The sequence below is a fragment of the Saimiri boliviensis genome, chromosome 17, assembly GCF_048565385.1.
Source record: "Saimiri boliviensis isolate mSaiBol1 chromosome 17, mSaiBol1.pri, whole genome shotgun sequence".
NCBI lineage: Eukaryota > Metazoa > Chordata > Mammalia > Primates > Cebidae > Saimiri > Saimiri boliviensis.
The window spans coordinates 53831813-53850128 of NC_133465.1; the positions used below are offsets into that span (position 1 = coordinate 53831813).

Consider the following 18316-nt stretch of genomic DNA (forward strand, 5'->3'; position numbering starts at 1 on the left):
TCTTGAGACGGATTCTCACTCTGTTGCCAAGCAGGAATGCAGTGGTACGATGTCAGCTCACTGCAACCTCCACCTCCCAGGTTCAAGTGATCCTCCTGCCTCAGCCTCCCGAGTAGCTGGGACTACAGGCACGCCACACCCAGCTAATTTTTGCATTTTTAGTAGAGACAGGGGTTTCACCATGTTGGTCAGGATAGTCTCAATCTCTTGACCTCATGATCTGCCCGCCTCAGCCTTCCAAAGTGCTTGGATTCCAGGTGTGAGCCACCGCACCCGGTCTGGGTGGACTTTCTTGCTGTGGACAGCCCTCCCCACACTATCCCCTCTGCTGCTCTCCCCTTCTCCAGTTTCTCGCCGCCACCACCTGCACAGGAGACATCTGGTAAGGACCCTGCCTTGGGGGCCCAGCCATCAGGCGGCCAGAATGCCCAGCAGCTGGGCACCAGGGCAGGAGGAGTGTGGTCTCTGCAGCCTGGGCCATCTGCGGGAAGCCACCCAGGGCATTGCTGCTGTGCCCAGCTGCCTGTTACTCTTTCACCTAGTTGTGACAGCACTGTGGGGTGAGGGCAGGGAAGAACAGAGGCCCCATACCAGCTTTGGTTCCTGTTACTTCCTCCTCTTGTTTCCCACAAGGCAGCTGGGGGTCTCCATTCATCCCCGCAACAGGCTCCAGGCAACCAAGACCACCAGAGTTTCTTCCTCAAAGACAACCAGTCAGGTGAGCAAAGCCAGCCCCTGCCAGTGTCTGCCCAGCCCCAGCCCAGAGCCCCTGCCCAGCCTCCTGCCCCTCCCATGTCCACTCCATCCTGCCTCCCCAGTGCCACCCCTGAAATGGGTAGAGGGAGGTTCCCTCTCTAGACCCAGAGCCAGAGCCTTGGCCCTGCTTCCTCCCCAGTCTCCCAGCCCTGATGGCCTATGTCCTTAGAGGCACAGTGAGGGCTCCATGGTTCAAATGCAGCTCCCAGGGGTGTGTGGAGACTAGCCAGCCCCCGAGGTTCCACACCAAGGCATCAGGGGGGCCACTGGGCTGCAGATCCCTGGGCAGTGAGAGCACCACTATAAGTCCTCACCCTGCCAGAGTTTCCCCATGAGCTGGGACCCCAGCTCCCCTCCCAGGGTTACAGCCTCCTGGGTCCTGGGAGCCAGAACTCCATGGGGCAGGACCTTGTGCTCCAGGGCACCCAGGTAAGGAGAGCCACTCCCCACACCCTGTGTCCCCGGGGCAGGTAGGAGGTGGGAGATGGGCTCTACTGAGAAGGGTCAGGCCTATGGAACCAGCTAGGCCCAGCTGAGACTTCCCCTTCCCTCTCGCAGATGGAGCCCCTCCCCTGAGCATCTCAGATGCATCTGCCTTCTGGCCTGAGCTGTTGCAGCAAATGCCCCCAAGGCATAGTGCTCCAGGCCCTCAGGGAGACCCACAGTGCTGGCCTCTGAAGCTGGGCTCCAGGCTAGAGCAGCTCCAGGCCCAGATGAACAGGTGAGTACACTGTGGCCAGGTCTGGGGTCTGGGCATTGGTGCCCCCTCCTGGTGGCTCAGAAGCATCATGGGGTGTCAGGTGGGTTTTAGAATGGCAAGCCATTTAGCTGCAAGTCTCCCGATACCTGTCACTAAGCACTATTCCCCAGATGACGTCCCCTAGCAAACTCTGGAACGTGCCAAGGAAGCTTCTCATGGGAGGGGCACAACTATGCGCAGAAACAAATTTCGTAGGTCCTGGGAAAGGGGGTGTGTCCAGTGGATGGCAGGGCTGTGGTGGCAGAGTGAGGGCTTAGAAGCAGAACTGTCTAGGTTCAAATTCTGGCTCAGTGCCCTACCAGCAAGAGTGTGGGCAAGTTACTGAACAGCTGTGAACCTGGTTTGCCCTTTTGTGAAATGGGGATAATTCAAACATCCACATCAAAGCATCTTGGGTACTAAATGCTGTATGCTTTGTGCCTGGTCATTGGTGTCAGACTCAGGGGGAATCTGGGCAGGGGCTATGGATCCCAACAGGATAATAGCTTCAGGTCAGCCCTAGGCTGCCATTCCATCTAGCAGGAACAGCTCACAGGCTACAAGATTGACGGCTGCCCTCAAGACCAGAACTGCTCTTGCCAGCCCCAACCCTGACTATGGGGTTCTCTCTGGCAGGCTGGAGTCCCGCTTGTCTTCAGACCTCAGCCGCATCTTACAGCTCCTCCAGCAGCCCATGCCCCAGGGCCATGTCAGCTACATTCTGGAAGCCTCTGCCTCCAATGACCTGGCCTTGTTTCCTATCACCTCAGAGACTCAGAGTCCAGGGCACAGGCTGCCCCAGGGCTTTCTGCCTTCTACACAGGTAAGAGGTGAGGGGATTCCCAGAGGCTTACCTGGAAGCAGCTGTGTGCTTTCCCTGACTTAGTCACAGTGTGGCATCAGTCCCAGAGCCTTGGTGGCCCCAGGGCAACCAGGGCTTCTGCTTACCTCCTTTATGATTAGCATCATGATAGGGCATCCTGGGCAAGGTGGTGGCAAAGCCCAGAATATGACTACAGAGCCTGCAGCTGGGGCCAGGGCAGCAGGACCCTGAGGTGTGGGAAGGACAGGTACAATTCTTGCCTAATCCCACCCCTGAAGTCAGGGTGGATTAACCCACAGCCTGGCCTGGGGTGCATCCCTCTTTCTTGCTCCTCCCAGACCCTGAGCTGTGGAGACTTGGATGACTGTAGTCCAAAGCACAGGAACTCCTTCCCCGGGATGCCTCACCTGGCTGTGGCAACAGACAAAAGTCTGGCACCATCCTCTGAACAGGAACAGCCTGAGGGGCTCTGGCCACCCCTGGCCTCACCTCTGCATCCCCTGGAAGTACAGGGACTCATCCGTGGTCCCCGCTTCTCCTCCCTTCCTGAACAGCTTGGCTCTGTTTCCAAGCAGCTGGAGTTCCAGAGACATGGTTCAGATCCTGGATTTGCAGGGAGTTGGGGCCACTGAACTCCAAAATAAAGACACCATGAGGGTATTGAAGGTGGGCAAGGTGAGAGTTAAGGATCTTGGGGAGGCAGACAGCCTCCCAGATGGGCTTCTCCTAGAGTAGCTACAACTGCTGATCCAGGTGACCAGGATGGCATGGGTGAAGAGGCTCAGGATTTTTCCCAGCCTCCTCCGGGGCTCCATTTAGGCAGCAAGCCTGGTGGAGGGTGGAAGAGTCTCAGGTGTGGAGGCAGCTTACAGGATGGAGAGGGCAGTGAAGAAAGAGTTTCTGATCTACGTGAGTACCTTGCTCTGGGCGGCACGTGATCACCTCCCAGCTCAGAACCCTCCACCACCTCATGGCCCAGCACCAAGGCCCGGGATTGATCAGAACTCTTACCATGGAGACTCCAACCTGGCTAGAGATGGAGGTGTATTCTGTGGTAGACATGTTAGGACAGACCTCCAGCCCTGTTCTCCTGATGGTTCTGTGACATCGGGTCTCTTGAGGGCAGTGGAGTGTCACACAGCTAATAAAGCGCACATTTCATGTTGGGATGGGTGTGTAACTTATTTGAAGGCCCTCAGGTCTTTGGCTGTGCGGTGGCTTTCTCCAAACCCTTCTTGTAAGGAGCTGGAGACCTACCTTCCACCATATCCAGTATGTTGGGGACCTGAAAGTGGCTCTGCTGGGCCCAGAAGCTCCTGGAGCCTGGGGCTGTTAGGCCGTGGTGAAGAGAAACAGAGGCACTGGCTTAGTGGCCCTAATGGATCATGCCAACAGCCAGCACTTCAGTAGCACTCGCCCTGGACCAGGTACTGTGCTGACAGCTCTGCAGATACTTGTTCATCTAATCCTCAAAACAACCCCAAGGGGTTGGCATTATTATCTCCATTTTAGAGATGTGGGATCAGTAGTAGAGAGACTAAGACACTTACCCAAGCATGAGGGGGTATTCTGAGGTGCAGGCACTGTTCTGTTTCCTGATCTAGGTGCTGGTTACAGGAGTGTGTTCAGGTTGTGAAAGTGTGCTTCTGTGTAAATTATACCTCAATTTAAAAAAAAAAAAGTCATGGCCGGGCGCGGTGGCTCAAGCCTGTAATCCCAGCACTTTGGGAGGCCGAGGCGGGTGGATCATGAGGTCGAGAGATCGAGACCATTCTGGTCAACATGGTGAAACCCCGTCTCTACTAAAAATACAAAAAACTAGCTGGGCATGGTGGCGCGTGCCTGTAATCCCAGCTACTCAGGAGGCTGAGGCAGGAGAATTGCCTGAGCCCAGGAGGCGGAGGTTGCGGTGAGCCGAGATCGCGCCATTGCACTCCAGCCTGGGCAACAAGAGCGAAACTCCGTCTCAAAAAAAAAAAAAAAAAAAGTCAGATGTAGTGGCTTATGCTATAATCCCAGGGCTTTGGGAGGAGGCTGATACAGGAGAACTGCTTGAGGCCAGGAGTTCAAGGTTACAGTAAACCGTGATTGCATCACTGCTCTCACAGCCTGGGCAACCAAATAAGACGCTGTCTCAAAATAAAAATTTTTAAAAGTCATGCCCATACCCAACACAACAGGAAAGGAGGACATAATTTCAACCCAGATAGTCTGGCTTCAAGAGCATGTACAATTAACCACTGCTGAAAAGGGCTGCTGCCCAAAAACTACCTGGTTATTGGTTATCAGTCCTTTGCTCCTGCACTCTGGAAAATAATTTAAAAAATGTATACCCCCTCATACCTTTTAAGTTGACATCTGAAATATTATAAAATACTTCACTGATAAATTTAAATGGTGCAAAGGATGTAATGTCAACTGTCTTGTAAATACTGACACTTTATAAAACGATTCCATCCTTCATTTGTATTGACCCATTTCTATCCAAATAGCCGTGATTTGAGAGCCACCACCATCCATTTTAAAAACACAAGAGGCTTTTCTTTAACATCATTCTTTTTTCTCTCCTCATAACTCCCACTTATTCCTCCCATAGTTTTATCCTACATGTAATTTATTGGTATGCTTCAAAGCCTACTATTGATCAGCCTATCATATGTTTGCCACACAAATATGTATACAAGCCGGGTGCAGTGGCTCACTCATGCCTGTGATCCCTACACTTTGGGAGGCTGAGGCTGGAGGACTGCTTAAGGCCAGGAATTCAAGACCAGCCTAGGCAGCATAGTACAACCTGGTCTCTATAAAAAAAAATTTTTTTTTTTTTTTTATAACTAACCAGACATTGTGATGTATACACCTGTAGTCCCAGGTACTACAGGGCTTGGTGGGAGGCTTGGGTAGGTGGGTGGGAGGGTCACTTGAACCTAGGAGGTCAAGGCTGCAGTAAGCCGGGTTCATGAGACTGTACTCCACCCTGGGTGACAGAGCAAGACTCAGTGTCTTAAAACAAAAAACAAAACTAAAAAAGAAAAGGCCAGGTGGTTCATACCTGTAATCCCAGTACTTTGGGAGGCCGAGGCGGGCAGATCACAAGGTCAGCAGTTGAAGCCCAGCCTGGCCAACATAGTGAAACCCCGTCTCTACTAAAAATACAAAAGAATGAGCTAGGCATGGTGGCAGGTGCTTGTAATCCCAGCTACTTAGGAGGCTGAGGCAGGAGAATCACTTGAACCCGGGAGATGGGGGTTGCAGTGAGCTGAGATGGTGCCACTGCACCCCCGCCCAGGCAACACTGTGAGACTCTGTCTCAAAAAAAAAAAAATAAATAAGTAGGTCAGGCACAGGGTGGCTCATACCTATAATCCCAGCACTCTGGGAGGCCAAAGTGGGAGGACCAGTTGACCCCAGCCTGGCCAACATGGTGAAACCTTGTCTCTACAAAAAATAAAAGGAGGCAGGAGGATCGCTTGAGCCCAGGAGGTCGAGGCTGCAATAAGCAGTGCTCGTGCCCCTGCACTACCGCCTGGGCAACAAAGCAAGACCCTGCCTCAAAACAAATGTGTACAAATTCATTTTTTGTAACCTTAATAAGGCTTCATGGGTTACACCTATTAGTAATACAGTTGTTCAAAACAACATATATATTCAATTTTCTAATAAAAACTCAAATTTTTTGGAACTATCTCATAAAAGAGAAAATTTCCTCCCCTATTAGTTTCTATATCTGTGGATGAATATCATTATTTTTATTAGAATAAGACAAGGTACTGTAAGTTTTGTACTTTTCTTTCCTTTTTAAAAATTAAACTTTCAGCCAGGTGTGGTGGCTCACGCCTGTAATCCCAGCATTTTGGGAGGCCAAGGCAGGTGGATCAGGAGTTTTTGACCAGCCTGATCAACATGGAGAAATCCCATCTCTACTAAAAATACAAAATTAGCTGGATATGGTGGTACATACCTGTAATCCCAGCTACTTGGGAGGCTGAGGCAGGAGAATCACTTGAACCCAGGAGGCGGAGGTTGCGGTGAGCCGAGATCGCACCACTGCAGTTCAGCCTGGGCAACAAGAGCAAACTCTGTCTCAAAAAAATAAATAAATAAACTTTTCTCTTTAAAGGGGATTTCATTTAGCTGGGCTTGGTGGTGGACACCTGTAATCCTAGCTATTCAGGAGGTTGAGGCTGGAGAATCACTTAAACCCCGAAGGTGGAGGTTGCGGTGAGCCAAGATCATGCCACTGCACTCCAGCCTGGGTGACAGAGTGAGACTCCATCTCAAAAAATAAAATAAATAAACAAATAAAAGGGATTTCATGGCCAAGTGCGATGGCTCACACCTGTAATCCCAACACTTTGGGAGGCTGAGGCCAGCATCATTTTAGGTCAGGAGTTTGACACCAGCATGGCAAACATGGTGAAACCCCATTTCTACTAAAAATTAGCTGGGAGTGGTATACCTCTATAATCCCAGCTACTCAGGAGGGTGAGGCAGGAAAATAGCTTGAACCTAGGAGGTGGAGGTTGAGGTGAGCAGAGATCAGGCCACTGCACTCCAGCCTGCCCAACAGAGCAAGACTCCATCTCAAAAAAAAAAAAAAAAAAAAAAAAGGTTTCCTTCCATCTCAGGAAAAACAAAACAAAACAAAACAAAAAGCATTTCTTTCCTTTTTAAAGTGCCTACAAAATTTGTTCACATAAGAAGATAGGACTAAAAGGGGTTATCTTATATAGCATTATCCCTCAAGTTTTTGAATTGTCTGTTAAAAATCACAGTTATCATTAAAAATTATATTTAGTGGCCGGAATGGTGGCTCAAGCCTGTAATCCCAGCACTTTGGGATGCTGATGTGGGAGGACCGCTTGAGCCCAGGAGTTCGAGAGCAGCCTGGGAAACATGGAGAGATCTCATCTCTACAAATAATAATAATTTTAAAATAGCTGGTTGTGGGGACGAACGTCTGTGGTTCTAGCTACTCCGGAGGCTAAAGTCAGGGAATCGTTTGAGCCTAGGCTGTGGAGGATACAGCCCTTATCACACCAGTGCACTCCAGCCTGGGTGACAGGGCGAGACTCTGTCTTTAAAATAAAATAAAATAAAATAAAAATTAATGTTATCCCACAATTCGATACAAACCTCCTTCAATTTTGATTAAAGCTAACAATTAGAAACCATTTATATAAAGGTGTTACTTGGTCTCAGGCCCTTCTCCCTCTCAAACACACAAGCACAGATACCTTTGGGGCTGAATTGGCATTTGCGTTGGGATCCACGGCGGGGAGGGGACAGGATAGGAACCAACAAAAACATAACCAAGCTGGTCTGGTTGATGCCTACCCTAGAATTCGGGGACATTTCTAGATCCTACAGGAAAGCGCCGGAGGGCCTGACTCAAGCTGGCCTGACCCTTGGCGCATCTGCACGCCCGAAGCCCGTCCCTGGGGCACGAAGAGAGCAGCTTTCGGGTTAAAAGGGTCTCGGGACGAGAGGGTGCGGGAAGGTGGTTCCCGCTGGGCACAGACCAGGCTGTCAGGCCGCGGGGCTCGGTCCCGCAACATTCAGGTCTTCACAAGACAGAACTGTACTTTTACTCGACAGCGTGGAGAGGCCGCTCACAACAGCGGCAGCAGACAGGAAGTCGGCTCAGGTCACAGACGGTTTCACTCTCGGAGACTTGGCCTAAAACTTGGAGGCCCGCTACCCCCGCGCACGCTCGCCTTCAGGTCACCCACACCCCACCGCAGGCACTGCGCCGTTATCTGCCTGACTGACAGCTTGGCCAGCCAATGACCTTTGGGGCTGCCGAAGCCCCTGCCTCCGAGAGTTGGGCGGGGCGAGTAGGTGCAATGACAAACATTTAACCCAATAGCGAAGAGAATTCAGACGCTACGGCCGCAATAACCAATGAGAAGAAATAACCCTTTCGGAAGGACGTGTGAGGCAACCAACTGCTGGTGCCGCTGCGGGGGTCCCGTGGCTTCCGTTCCGAGAGGGCGGGGCGGCGTCCCAAAACGGAAGGTGGTTGTCGTCGGTGCCCAAGCTGGTTTGAAACTAGGGGTCGGGCTCGGCCGTCGTCGTTGTCTGTCGCCGCAGCTCCACTTCCGGGGGTAGGCCGTTCCTTACCGCCTCCTCCCCTCCTACCTTTGGACCCATCGGTCTGAGACCCGGCTCCCCGCCCGACTCGCACCCTGCACACCGCAGCCAGCTGTTGACCCGACCCGCACTGCGGCCCCGCCGCCACCATGTCCCTGCACGGCAAACGGAAGGAGATCTACAAGTATGAAGCGCCCTGGACCGTCTACGCGATGAACTGGAGTGTGCGGCCCGATAAGCGCTTTCGCTTGGCTCTGGGCAGCTTCGTGGAGGAGTACAACAACAAGGTGGGCCGGGCAGGGGCTCGGAACCCAGCTGGCGGGGAGCGGGCCCCGGGAGCGCCCTTTCGGGGCCGGAGCCCAGGCCCCAGAACCCTCTTGCGGACTTGCCTTAAAGGCACGGAGCGGTTCCTCTGTCTCTCCCTGTGCTGAAGGTTTGGTACTCGTTGTCTGTCATTTAATCCAGGCAGCATTTTTGTGTAGTCGACAGTGTAGTGGGGCAACTGAGGCGCGGTTTTATAACTTGCCTGGGTCAGGCAGCTATTTCGTGGTGGAAACAGCTCTCAAAACCACGCCGCTTATTATTCCTCCCGTGCCCTCCACTCCTGCCGCATTGCTTTCCTTGGTGGGCGGGGAAGGAAAGAGGGAGTGATAGCTGTGAAGGAAAATGCGGGCGCTTCCATTGGTGGTCGTGAGCTCCTGGCCACACTAGAATTCTATTAAGGCGATTTATTGTACAGGCTTCCCCGCCCCTTACTCCCACCCCCGGATACTCATGGATCCTAGCCCTTCTGCCAAAATTACTGTTGTTCTTGCTTCCTGATACACATTCTCTCTAAAGCAATCTCTTTGGAAATCTTGGCCTGTGGCATGATCCCGCCATTGTTTCCTTAACAGAGAAGGATGACAGGGCCTTATCTCTTGGTTTGTTTCATGCTAGTACAGTTGTGTAACTTGTAGTAAGTCTTACTGGACATCCATCAATTTGAGAATACTTTATAGAAGCACGGTGTAGAGAGGAGCTTTTAAACTGGTATTGCAACGTTAGCTTATTTTTGAAAGTTGAATAAGTGGCAAGAATTTCCTTTCTCTCTTCCTTTTATTCAATTACAGTTGTGAATGATAGCTATCAGAGCCACTGAAAGCCGTGACTAGTGATACTTAAAGCCACTACTCCTGCTCTGTGCCATGAACATCAGATTTAAGAAGAATAAAACTGTGTTCAGTGACAAGGCTGATGCAGAGGGAAAAAAGCCAGGTGGTCTAGGAGTGGGTCCCGTCTGGTTATTGACTAGCTGTGAGGTGTTGCACAGGCCTGTTTTATTTTCTGTGACCCACAGTTTGTTGTAAGAAAGGGATTCTGGTTTACATGTGAAGGTCTTGTAAAAAAAAAAAAAATTGAACATTTTACAGTTTGTTTACAGTTTTTCAAGAGCACATTTGTGTCTTTGGAGTAGGTCGTCTTTGGAGTTCCCTTTGAGAAGCTGGTGAAAGCGATGGACTCACCGTCCTTACGTTACACGTACATGAACAATTTACAAACAAATCCCAAGGGATATGCACTGATTTTTAAGTCCACCCACTTTATTTGTTTTCTCTGATGCTTCTTTATTCCTTATGGCCCATAGTGGACAGCAGAACTGGGAATGGGATTCAAGGTTCTGATGTGGACACCGGGTTAGTAAAATTAAGACCACTAGAACTATTGTTTAAGGATACACATGGAAAATTTAAAAGCATGTCTTTCAAAGGGCTTGAGTCTTTTCACACAAATTAATGTTTTTTTCTTGTAAGTTTTTCCAGGGTCATTGGGTAAGCAATAGTCCCATTTCCCAGAGAGGAGAAACTGAGCCACAGTTAGGCTGCTGGTAGAATCAGTGGATTAATTGGTGTCAAACTTCCGTTGCGGGAACTCTACCCCAAAGTTTGTCCTTTAATTTAGCAACTATCTGAAGCTTCCTCTTTGTGCCAGGCGAACAGGTATCGTGGCTTAGTAGTGAAATGTAAACTAATAATGCCAGTATCAACAGCATAAGCAATTAACTGTATCAACTCACGTGATGTAGCCAATGGTCATCTGATACCAATAGACCCCTTCTCACAGTTCTATTTTCAAATGCATGAAACACATAGGGTTACAAAAGAAACCACTTATGTTGCACTACAGATATAAACATTTTTTAAAAAGTGGTGATGTAGTCATATGTACTTTTAATAAATTATTTCATTGATTTATACCATCCAGTGTAATTGTTAACATAAATTTGAAGTGGTGACAAGGGTTACCAGGTTTTCAAGGTGTTTAACAATGGCTCTGTGATGGTAAAAAATATTTCTCTTGCTGGCAAAGTCACAGATACTCATGCCACTGTGAGTAGCTAACCCTATTTGTAATTGAAACAAAACATTTTAGCTAGAGGTTAATGGGAATATGAGCGTACTTTTCCAATTCAAGTTCACAGACTCCAAGTTAAGAAACCCTGCGAGAGAGAATTGTGTCTAGTGGCTGGTGGGCAGCAAATCCTGCCTTAAAGCAGTGATTCTCTGGCTAAGTTTGTGAGAAACCCTGCCAGAGAGGTAGCCGACTTCATAATTTGAAAGAACTTTAGAATTATTGGTTGGAATTTTTAGACCATCGGTTCCTGCTTGCCATGGATAGTGATTGCCAGCAGAGGACAAAGTAAATGAGCACAGCAAATTAACATTGATGAAAAAGGCTAGAAATGGTCATCTTTTTAGTGTGGAGACATTCACTAAGAAAACATGGTTATAATTTTTAAAATTTGGTATTAACATAATCATGTTTTCCTAATGTAAAATTGTTCTTAGTTGATTAACAGAATTAAGTCTATTAACATTTTAGGAAATTGAATTCCAGGTGTTCCTTCATGTGAATAAATTTGGGAACCGTTGTCGAGTAAAGAAACAGATTCTATCAACGACATCTGGAATAAAAAGCCCCATTATAGGGCCCGGCGTGGTGGCTCACACCTCTAATCCCAGCACTTTGGAAGGCTGAGATGGGAGGATCACTTGAGTCCAGGAGTTTGATACCAACATGGAGAAACCCTGACTCTACAAAAACATTAAAAAATTAGCCGGGCATGATGGCATGCGCCTGTAGCCCCAGCTACTTGGGAGGCTGAGGTAGGAGGAGGATTTGAGCCCAGGAGGCAGAGGTTGCAGTGAACCAAGATCATATCACTGCACTTCAACCTGGGCGACAGAGGCAGATCCTGTCTCAAAAAAAAAAAAAAAAAGCCTCATTATTGGTTATTATCTTTCAGTCTTCTTTTTTTGTGGTCTCTTGAGGGATAAAGCAGGATTGGTGTTAAAGCAACAGGTTCTCTAAATTTTAGCGTGTGAGAATCCCCTGAGGGACCTGCACATGCCTGGGTTCCACCCCTGAAGTTAACAGACTTGCAGTTAGCTGACAGACACACTAGTGGTCACCTACAGTAAGTCAGATAAAAGAACTTGGCATTTCTCCTGTGTTTTGACAATGTTGTTGGTCTTTAGGCCCAGGTGTTATTTCCCTTCTTTTATTAGGAAAAGATGGGTAGCAGTTCCTGAGCTTCTATTCACTTAAGTGCATGTTTCAGGGTTGGTTTTGAGTAAAGTTGTGATTGGGATTTAGTTTGCCCCAATATTTAACTAGCTGACTACTTGTGCTCAAAGATTTAGCATCCAGAGAATATTTTTGAGGTTCTGAGGGGAGAGACTATAGGTATATCTGATGTTCTTTGGAGAATCCTGGTAGTCTGGGTGGCATGACCACCTAGTACTTGATGCACATGAGATGGATGCTTGCCTCATTAGCCTGTTTTGATTCCACTGAGATTTTTAATACAATTATTTTTTATATTTGGTGCATAATTATTTCAACTCTGGTATTTAATTTTTCATCTTGGTATTTGCAGTAGCCTTTCAGGATTATCATTCATTTGCTCATTAATTCAGCCAATGTGTACTGAACACATACTCATGTGTTTTAGGCACAGCGATGATACTGGGGAACTGTCTGTGGCTTTGTTAGTAGGTGTGAGATTGGCAGGAGTAGAGACAATGTGTTTTAGTGCACATCAGTACTTTTGATAGGTATTTAGAATTTTGCAGTGTTCCACCAGTCCCTGTCAAGACTGTCAGCAGGGGAATTTAAGACATAAAACTCTTCTGGTTTTCATTTCATCCTTTTTCTAGACAGAGGACTCATTCCCCTTTGCAACCACTGGATAAAAGTGATAATGCCTTTTTAACACATGCTGCTTTATTGCTTTTCGTCCTAATCTTGTTCATATAGAATTATTGGAGATGCCGTCATTTGAACAAGGAACGAATCTGTGCTCTGTAGGTAGCCTGGCTTGCCTAAGGTCTTGCTGCCAGAGCTCTCTGGTCAGCCTCTGAGCCACGAGCCAAAGGTGTGCTGTGCCAGAATTCATCTTAAAGTTTAATAGGGCAGGACTGAGGTACCTGCAGGCAGTGGTCCTCAGTAATCCGTCAGGAAGAGGCTTGGAGAGAGAGCAAATAGAAAAGACCAAGAAAAGGTAGTATATAATCTTAGAATATTGTGTTAGCCGATTTTTGTTTTATTAACAATTATGGGGAAATGTTCCAGTGACTAGAGTATTATGTTGATTTGAATAACTTGGGAGCTTATTTTAAAAATTATATATACACACACACATTCACCTTCATCTTCTGCACTAGCACTGTGTATATTAAAATGGAATATGGCCGGGCGCAATGGCTCATGCCTGTAATCCCAACACTTTGGGAGGCGGAGGCAGGCGTATCACCTGAGGTTGTGAGTTCAAGACCAGCCTGACCAACATGGAGAAACCCCACCTCTATTAAAAATACAATATTAGCCGGGCGTGGTGGTGTATGCCTGTAATCTCAGCTACTCTGGAGGCTGAGGCAGGAGAATTGCTTGAACCCGGGCAACAGAGGTTGCTATGAGCTGAGATCACACCATTGCACTCCAGACTGGGCAAAAGCGAAAGTCCGTCTCAAAAACAAATAAAGTGGAATACACAGTTTCTTCCCTCAAGCATCTTATACTAACAAGGTAGACATGAGACTTTCAGATATGTATATATAAGGTATAAATAATGTGTAATTTATGTTGTTATTCATGAAGGTAGTAAAAGTGCAAATGCGATCATGCCTTCAAGGAGTATTTTATGTTTGCTTATTAGGAAACATCAGGCATAGTAATATTCACAGTTCAATAATGAGTAAAAATGATCTTGCTTCAAAGCCTTTTCTCTTTAGGGGGATTTGTGTCATATATTGGAGTAAAGGGTTGCAAAACTATGGTGCAGAAGGGCAGTGGAGGTAGGAGATAGAAGAGTTTTAGCAAGGGTCAGGGAAGACTATAGAGGAAAAAATAGAGAGAAAAAGATCTAAACGTCAACAGTAAGATGATGAAAGTCAGATGCGATTTTTCCTTATGTGCCCATAATATATAAGGAAGGACAGCAGTAACGAAGTTCTCTGAAATAGGATTTTGATGGGCAGAGTCACTCCTTTTTGGGACAGTGAGAAGAAAGTACACAAGCTGGCATCAGGAGCTTCCCCAAGCCCCATAGTGTATATATGTTGGGCAAGAGGGGAGCTAAGCTCTAAAAGGAGACGTATTATGTGTCATCTTCTCTAGAAGTGTTAGATGAGGCCTGTCAGAGGAGACATTGAATTGTGACCAGCTTGGTGGCACCTGATTTCACTGGCTGAGGAGATGCAAAGGCTTCATGTGTTTCTACTAACTTGGAACACTGTCCTCCTTCAGGTCATCTAGGAAGAACTTCCCTCATTAGGCTGAGGTGGGAGGATTGCTTGAGGCCAGGAGTTTGAGACCAGCCTGGACGACATAGCAAGACTCTGTCTCAGCTGGGCGTGGTGTTTCACGCCTGTAATCCCAGCACTTTGGGAGGACAAGGTGGGCGGATCACGAGGTCAAGAGATCGAAACCATCCTGGCCATCATGGTGAAACCCCATCTCTACTAAAAATACAAAAACTAGCTGGGCGTGGTGGCGTGAGCCTGTAGTCCCAGCTACTCGGGAGGCTGAGGCAGGAGAATCGCTTGAACCCAGGAGGTGGAGGTTGCAGTGAGCCAAGATCATGCCACTGCGCTTCAGACTGGCAACAAAGCAAGACTCCATCTCAAAAAAAAAAAAAAAGACTCTGTCTCTACAAAAATATGCAAAAATTGGCTGGGTGCAGTGGCTCATGCCTGTAATCCCAGCACTTTAGGAGGACAAGACATGCAGCTCACTTGAGGTAAGGAGTTCAAGACTAGCCTAGCCACGATGGTGAAACCCCGTCTCTATTAAAAATATAAAAATTAGCTTGGCATGGTGGCAAGCACCTGTAACCCCAGCTACTCGGGAACCTGAGACAGGAGAATAGTTTGAACCTGAGGAGCAGAGGTTGCAGTGAGATGAAATTGTGTCATTGCACTCCAGCTTGGGCAACAGAGCAAGACTCTATTTCAAAAAAAAAAAAAAAATTAGCCAGGTGTGGTGGCATGCACCTAGTCCTAGCTACTCAGGAGGCTGAGATGGAAGGATTTCTTGAGCCAAGGAGATTGAGGCTACAGTGAACCAAGATCTTGCCATTGCATTCCAGCTGGGGTGACAGAACAAAACCCCCATCTCAAAACCAAAAAAACAAAAACAAAATGGAATCAGCACAGCAGCTATAAAAAGATACTATAAAAAAAGATGGGGGGAAAATGGAAAATAAATGGCAGGTAGAGTACCCATACTAAAAAGATGTTTTTAGCTTAGTTGAAAAATAATGGCCAGTCCTACCACTGAGCATTCAAAGAACCTGAGAAAATAGAGAATTTCAAGCAGAGATACAGGAGATTGGGTAAAATAAGTCATGGTAAAGAGAAAATGTAACATCAGCTGGCAGAGCACAGGAAAGTAGTGGAAGAGAAAACTAAAATTATCACAGAATTAAAAGCATATTGGAAACAGAATAAAATCTGGGCACAGTGGTTTACTCCTGTAATCTCAGCTATGCAGGATACTGAGGCAGGAGAATCGAAACTGGGAAGAGGAGGTCGCAGTGAGCTGAGATCCTGCCACTGCACTCCAGCGTGGGAGATGAAATGAGAAGGAAGGAGGGAGGGAGGGAGGGAGGGGAGAGTAGGGAGAATAGGAAGGGGAGGAGGGAGGGAGGGAAGGAAGGAAAGAAAAGAATAATAAAGATGAACACACAGTGCTGAAAACAGTAAAGGATAGGGAGGACAGATTGAAAAATGAAATCAAAGAAAACAATTAGAATATAATAGATGCAAAATATAAAAGAGATCTGACTTAAGTATAATTGGTGTCCCTGAAGAGGAGGACCAAACAAATGAAACAAACTCAAATCTACGGTTAAGGAAAAACTTAGAAATAAAGATTTGAAGTGATAAGTTTAAATTGTGTGTCAAGAAAAATTGGCGCGGAACAGTTGGCACTGAAACATTTCCTAGGAAAATTTCTTTTTTTTTTTAAATTTAATTTTATTTTTTTGTGTGTTGTGCTTTTTTGTTTTGAGACAATGTCTCACTCTGTTGCCCAGGCTAGGTGCAGAAGCATTATCCCAGTTCACTGCACTCTTGACCTCCTAGGCTTAATCAGTTGTCCCACCTCTGCCTCCTGAGTAGCTGGGACTACAGGTGCACACCACCACACCCAGTTAATTTTTGTATTTCTTGTAGAGGCAGGGTTTTGCCATGTTGTCCAGGCTGGTCTCAAACTGTGGGCTCAAGCGGTCCACCAGCCTCAACCTCCTAAAGTGCTGGGACTACAGGCATGAGCCACAGAGCCTGGAATTCCTGGGAAATTTTCTATGTTTTAAAGATGAAGAAAGAATGATTTGGACACCCAGGCAAAATAATCAAGTCGTCTTTAAGAGGGGGAAAAGAAATTAGGCTAGCTACATTTGATGACAGAAGGCAATGGAGCAATGTCTAGGAATGTACAACCACTACAGGTTGGGCTGCTGTAAATACTTGGGCATATGCTTAGGCACCTGTAAGGTTTATAAAGAAATAATGGTGGGGAACACAGAACAAGACTTGGAAAATGGAAAAGTATTCTCTTTTCTTGGGTAGTAAAGCTTGGTGTCCTAAAGATGTCAGTGTCCCTAAACTTAATGTATCCCTGTTTAAAATATCACAGTTGTTTTGTTTTTTTTGGAGACAGGGTCTCACTCTGTCACCCAGGCTAGAGTGCAGTGGTGTGAGTATAGCTCACTGCAACCTCAGACTCCTGGGCTTAATCAATAGGTGTCTCACTGTGTTGCTCAGACTGGTCTTGAGCTCCTGGCCTTAAACAGCCCTCCAGCCTGGCCCACCCAAAGTGCTGGGATTATAGGCATAAGCCACCATTCCTGACGAAAAATACTCCAGATTTTTTATAATCGTGTTTTAAAACCAGGCAAACTGATTGTTTCAACAGACACATTTTACAAACATGCACACATTGTCAGAAAACTTCTGAAAAGGTAGACTAATAAGGGAAGTGGGGAACCACCCACCAGATACTAAAACATATACAGTAATGCAAAGATATAAATGAGATCATTTGATACTGTAAGACCTGATGCATAAATAGAAGAGAGTCTAGAACGAACTCAGAATACAAAAAGTAATGTCTGTGTTAAAGGTGATATGAAATGAAGAAAAAATATATTTAAATATTTGGTATTGAAACCAGAAAAAAAAAAATTGGATCTCCACCTTAAACCTTGTATCATAATTCCAGATAAATGGAAAATGTAAACATACAACTACAAAACATGGGAGAGTCTTGGTGTGAGAAAGCTATAAAAGCAGAAGTAAACTATACAAAAAATAAAATCTCTGTAACAAAACCAGCCAACCCAGCAAAGGCAAAAGATAAGTGACAAACTGAAAAAATACATGTTGTAACGTGCTAGACAAAGAACAAGTTACCTAATAACTGCATATAAAGATCTACAAATCTCCAGGAGGCCAGTCACCCAGTAGAAAAGTAGAAACAGATATGAACAGTTTCCAGAAAGGATATGTAAATGATTCTTAGACATATGACGAACTGAACCTCATAAGAAGAAAAACATAATGGAGTTTCAGCTAGATTAGGAAGAATCAAAAACGTTGGTAATATAGTCTGTGTGTGTGTGTGTGTGTGTGTGTGTGTGTGTGTGTGTACATGTGTGTAGCTTTATTGTGCAGTTGCTATCAAAATTTAAATTGGCATTCTTTTCCACCTGGTAGTTCTGCTAGGGGTAATTCATCCTGCAGCTATACTCACATAGTTGAAATGACTAAAGTGCATGGATGGTCATTTTAGCATTATTTGTAAGAGAAAGATATGAAAATATTAAGGAAATTATTGAATAAATTATGTTACATCCATGCAACTTAAAAGAATGAGCTAGCTTTTTGTGTACTGATATGGAACATTTTAAAATAAATATTGAGCGGAAAAAGGTAGAAGAGTAAACTATCACCTGTGTTCAAAAAAAAAAAAGGCATATGCATATACATATGGTTGTGTGTGGAAGGGATACACAAGAAATTGGTAACATTGATTTCTCCGGGGAAAGGAACTGGGATGTAGGGGTCCTAATTTGTCCTGTAACTGCTTTTGTGCCTTTCTCAATTTGGACCTTGTGTATGTATTACCTACTAAAAAAGTTAGTAATTAAAAAGCTAGCAATAAAAATTAAATCTTAGTATAACTTCAAAAAGAATTAAGCAAAAAGGAATGAATGAGGAAGCACTAGACATAGAGTAACAATAAGCAGTTCTTTTTATAGAGAAGAAGTCAGGCATGATAATATTAACATCAGATAAAACTCAAGGCAAAAATACTGAAACAAAAGGAAATATTTTACATTGTTAAACATACAGGCCAGGCAC

General features: G+C 46.2%; 2 protein-coding genes and 1 long non-coding RNA gene across 3 annotated transcripts in view; 2 read left to right on the forward strand and 1 right to left on the reverse strand.

Moving 5' to 3' along the window:
* KCNH6 (potassium voltage-gated channel subfamily H member 6) overlaps window positions 1–3480 on the forward strand; it is a 23990-nt gene extending 20510 nt beyond the window's left edge. Inside the window, 6 exon segments of the mRNA XM_074388828.1 lie at window positions 634–718; window positions 1079–1156; window positions 1159–1185; window positions 1315–1477; window positions 2132–2318; window positions 2657–3480. Coding sequence (XP_074244929.1) covers window positions 634–718; window positions 1079–1156; window positions 1159–1185; window positions 1315–1477; window positions 2132–2318; window positions 2657–2950 — 834 coding nt within the window. The 3' untranslated portion in view covers window positions 2951–3480.
* The window catches only part of LOC141581884 (uncharacterized), a 17132-nt gene extending 9065 nt beyond the window's left edge, over window positions 1–8067 (reverse strand). Inside the window, exons 1-2 of the long non-coding RNA XR_012514686.1 lie at window positions 7656–8067; window positions 6280–6377 (exon numbers count right to left, since the gene is read on the reverse strand). This is a non-coding gene — a long non-coding RNA (uncharacterized LOC141581884). The remainder of the gene's footprint in view (window positions 1–6279; window positions 6378–7655) is intronic.
* A 256-nt stretch (window positions 8068–8323) lies between these two features.
* The window catches only part of DCAF7 (DDB1 and CUL4 associated factor 7), a 41216-nt gene continuing 31223 nt past the window's right edge, over window positions 8324–18316 (forward strand). Inside the window, exon 1 of the mRNA XM_003942433.4 lies at window positions 8324–8698. Within this exon, the coding sequence (XP_003942482.1) occupies window positions 8561–8698 (138 nt within the window). The 5' untranslated portion in view covers window positions 8324–8560. The remainder of the gene's footprint in view (window positions 8699–18316) is intronic.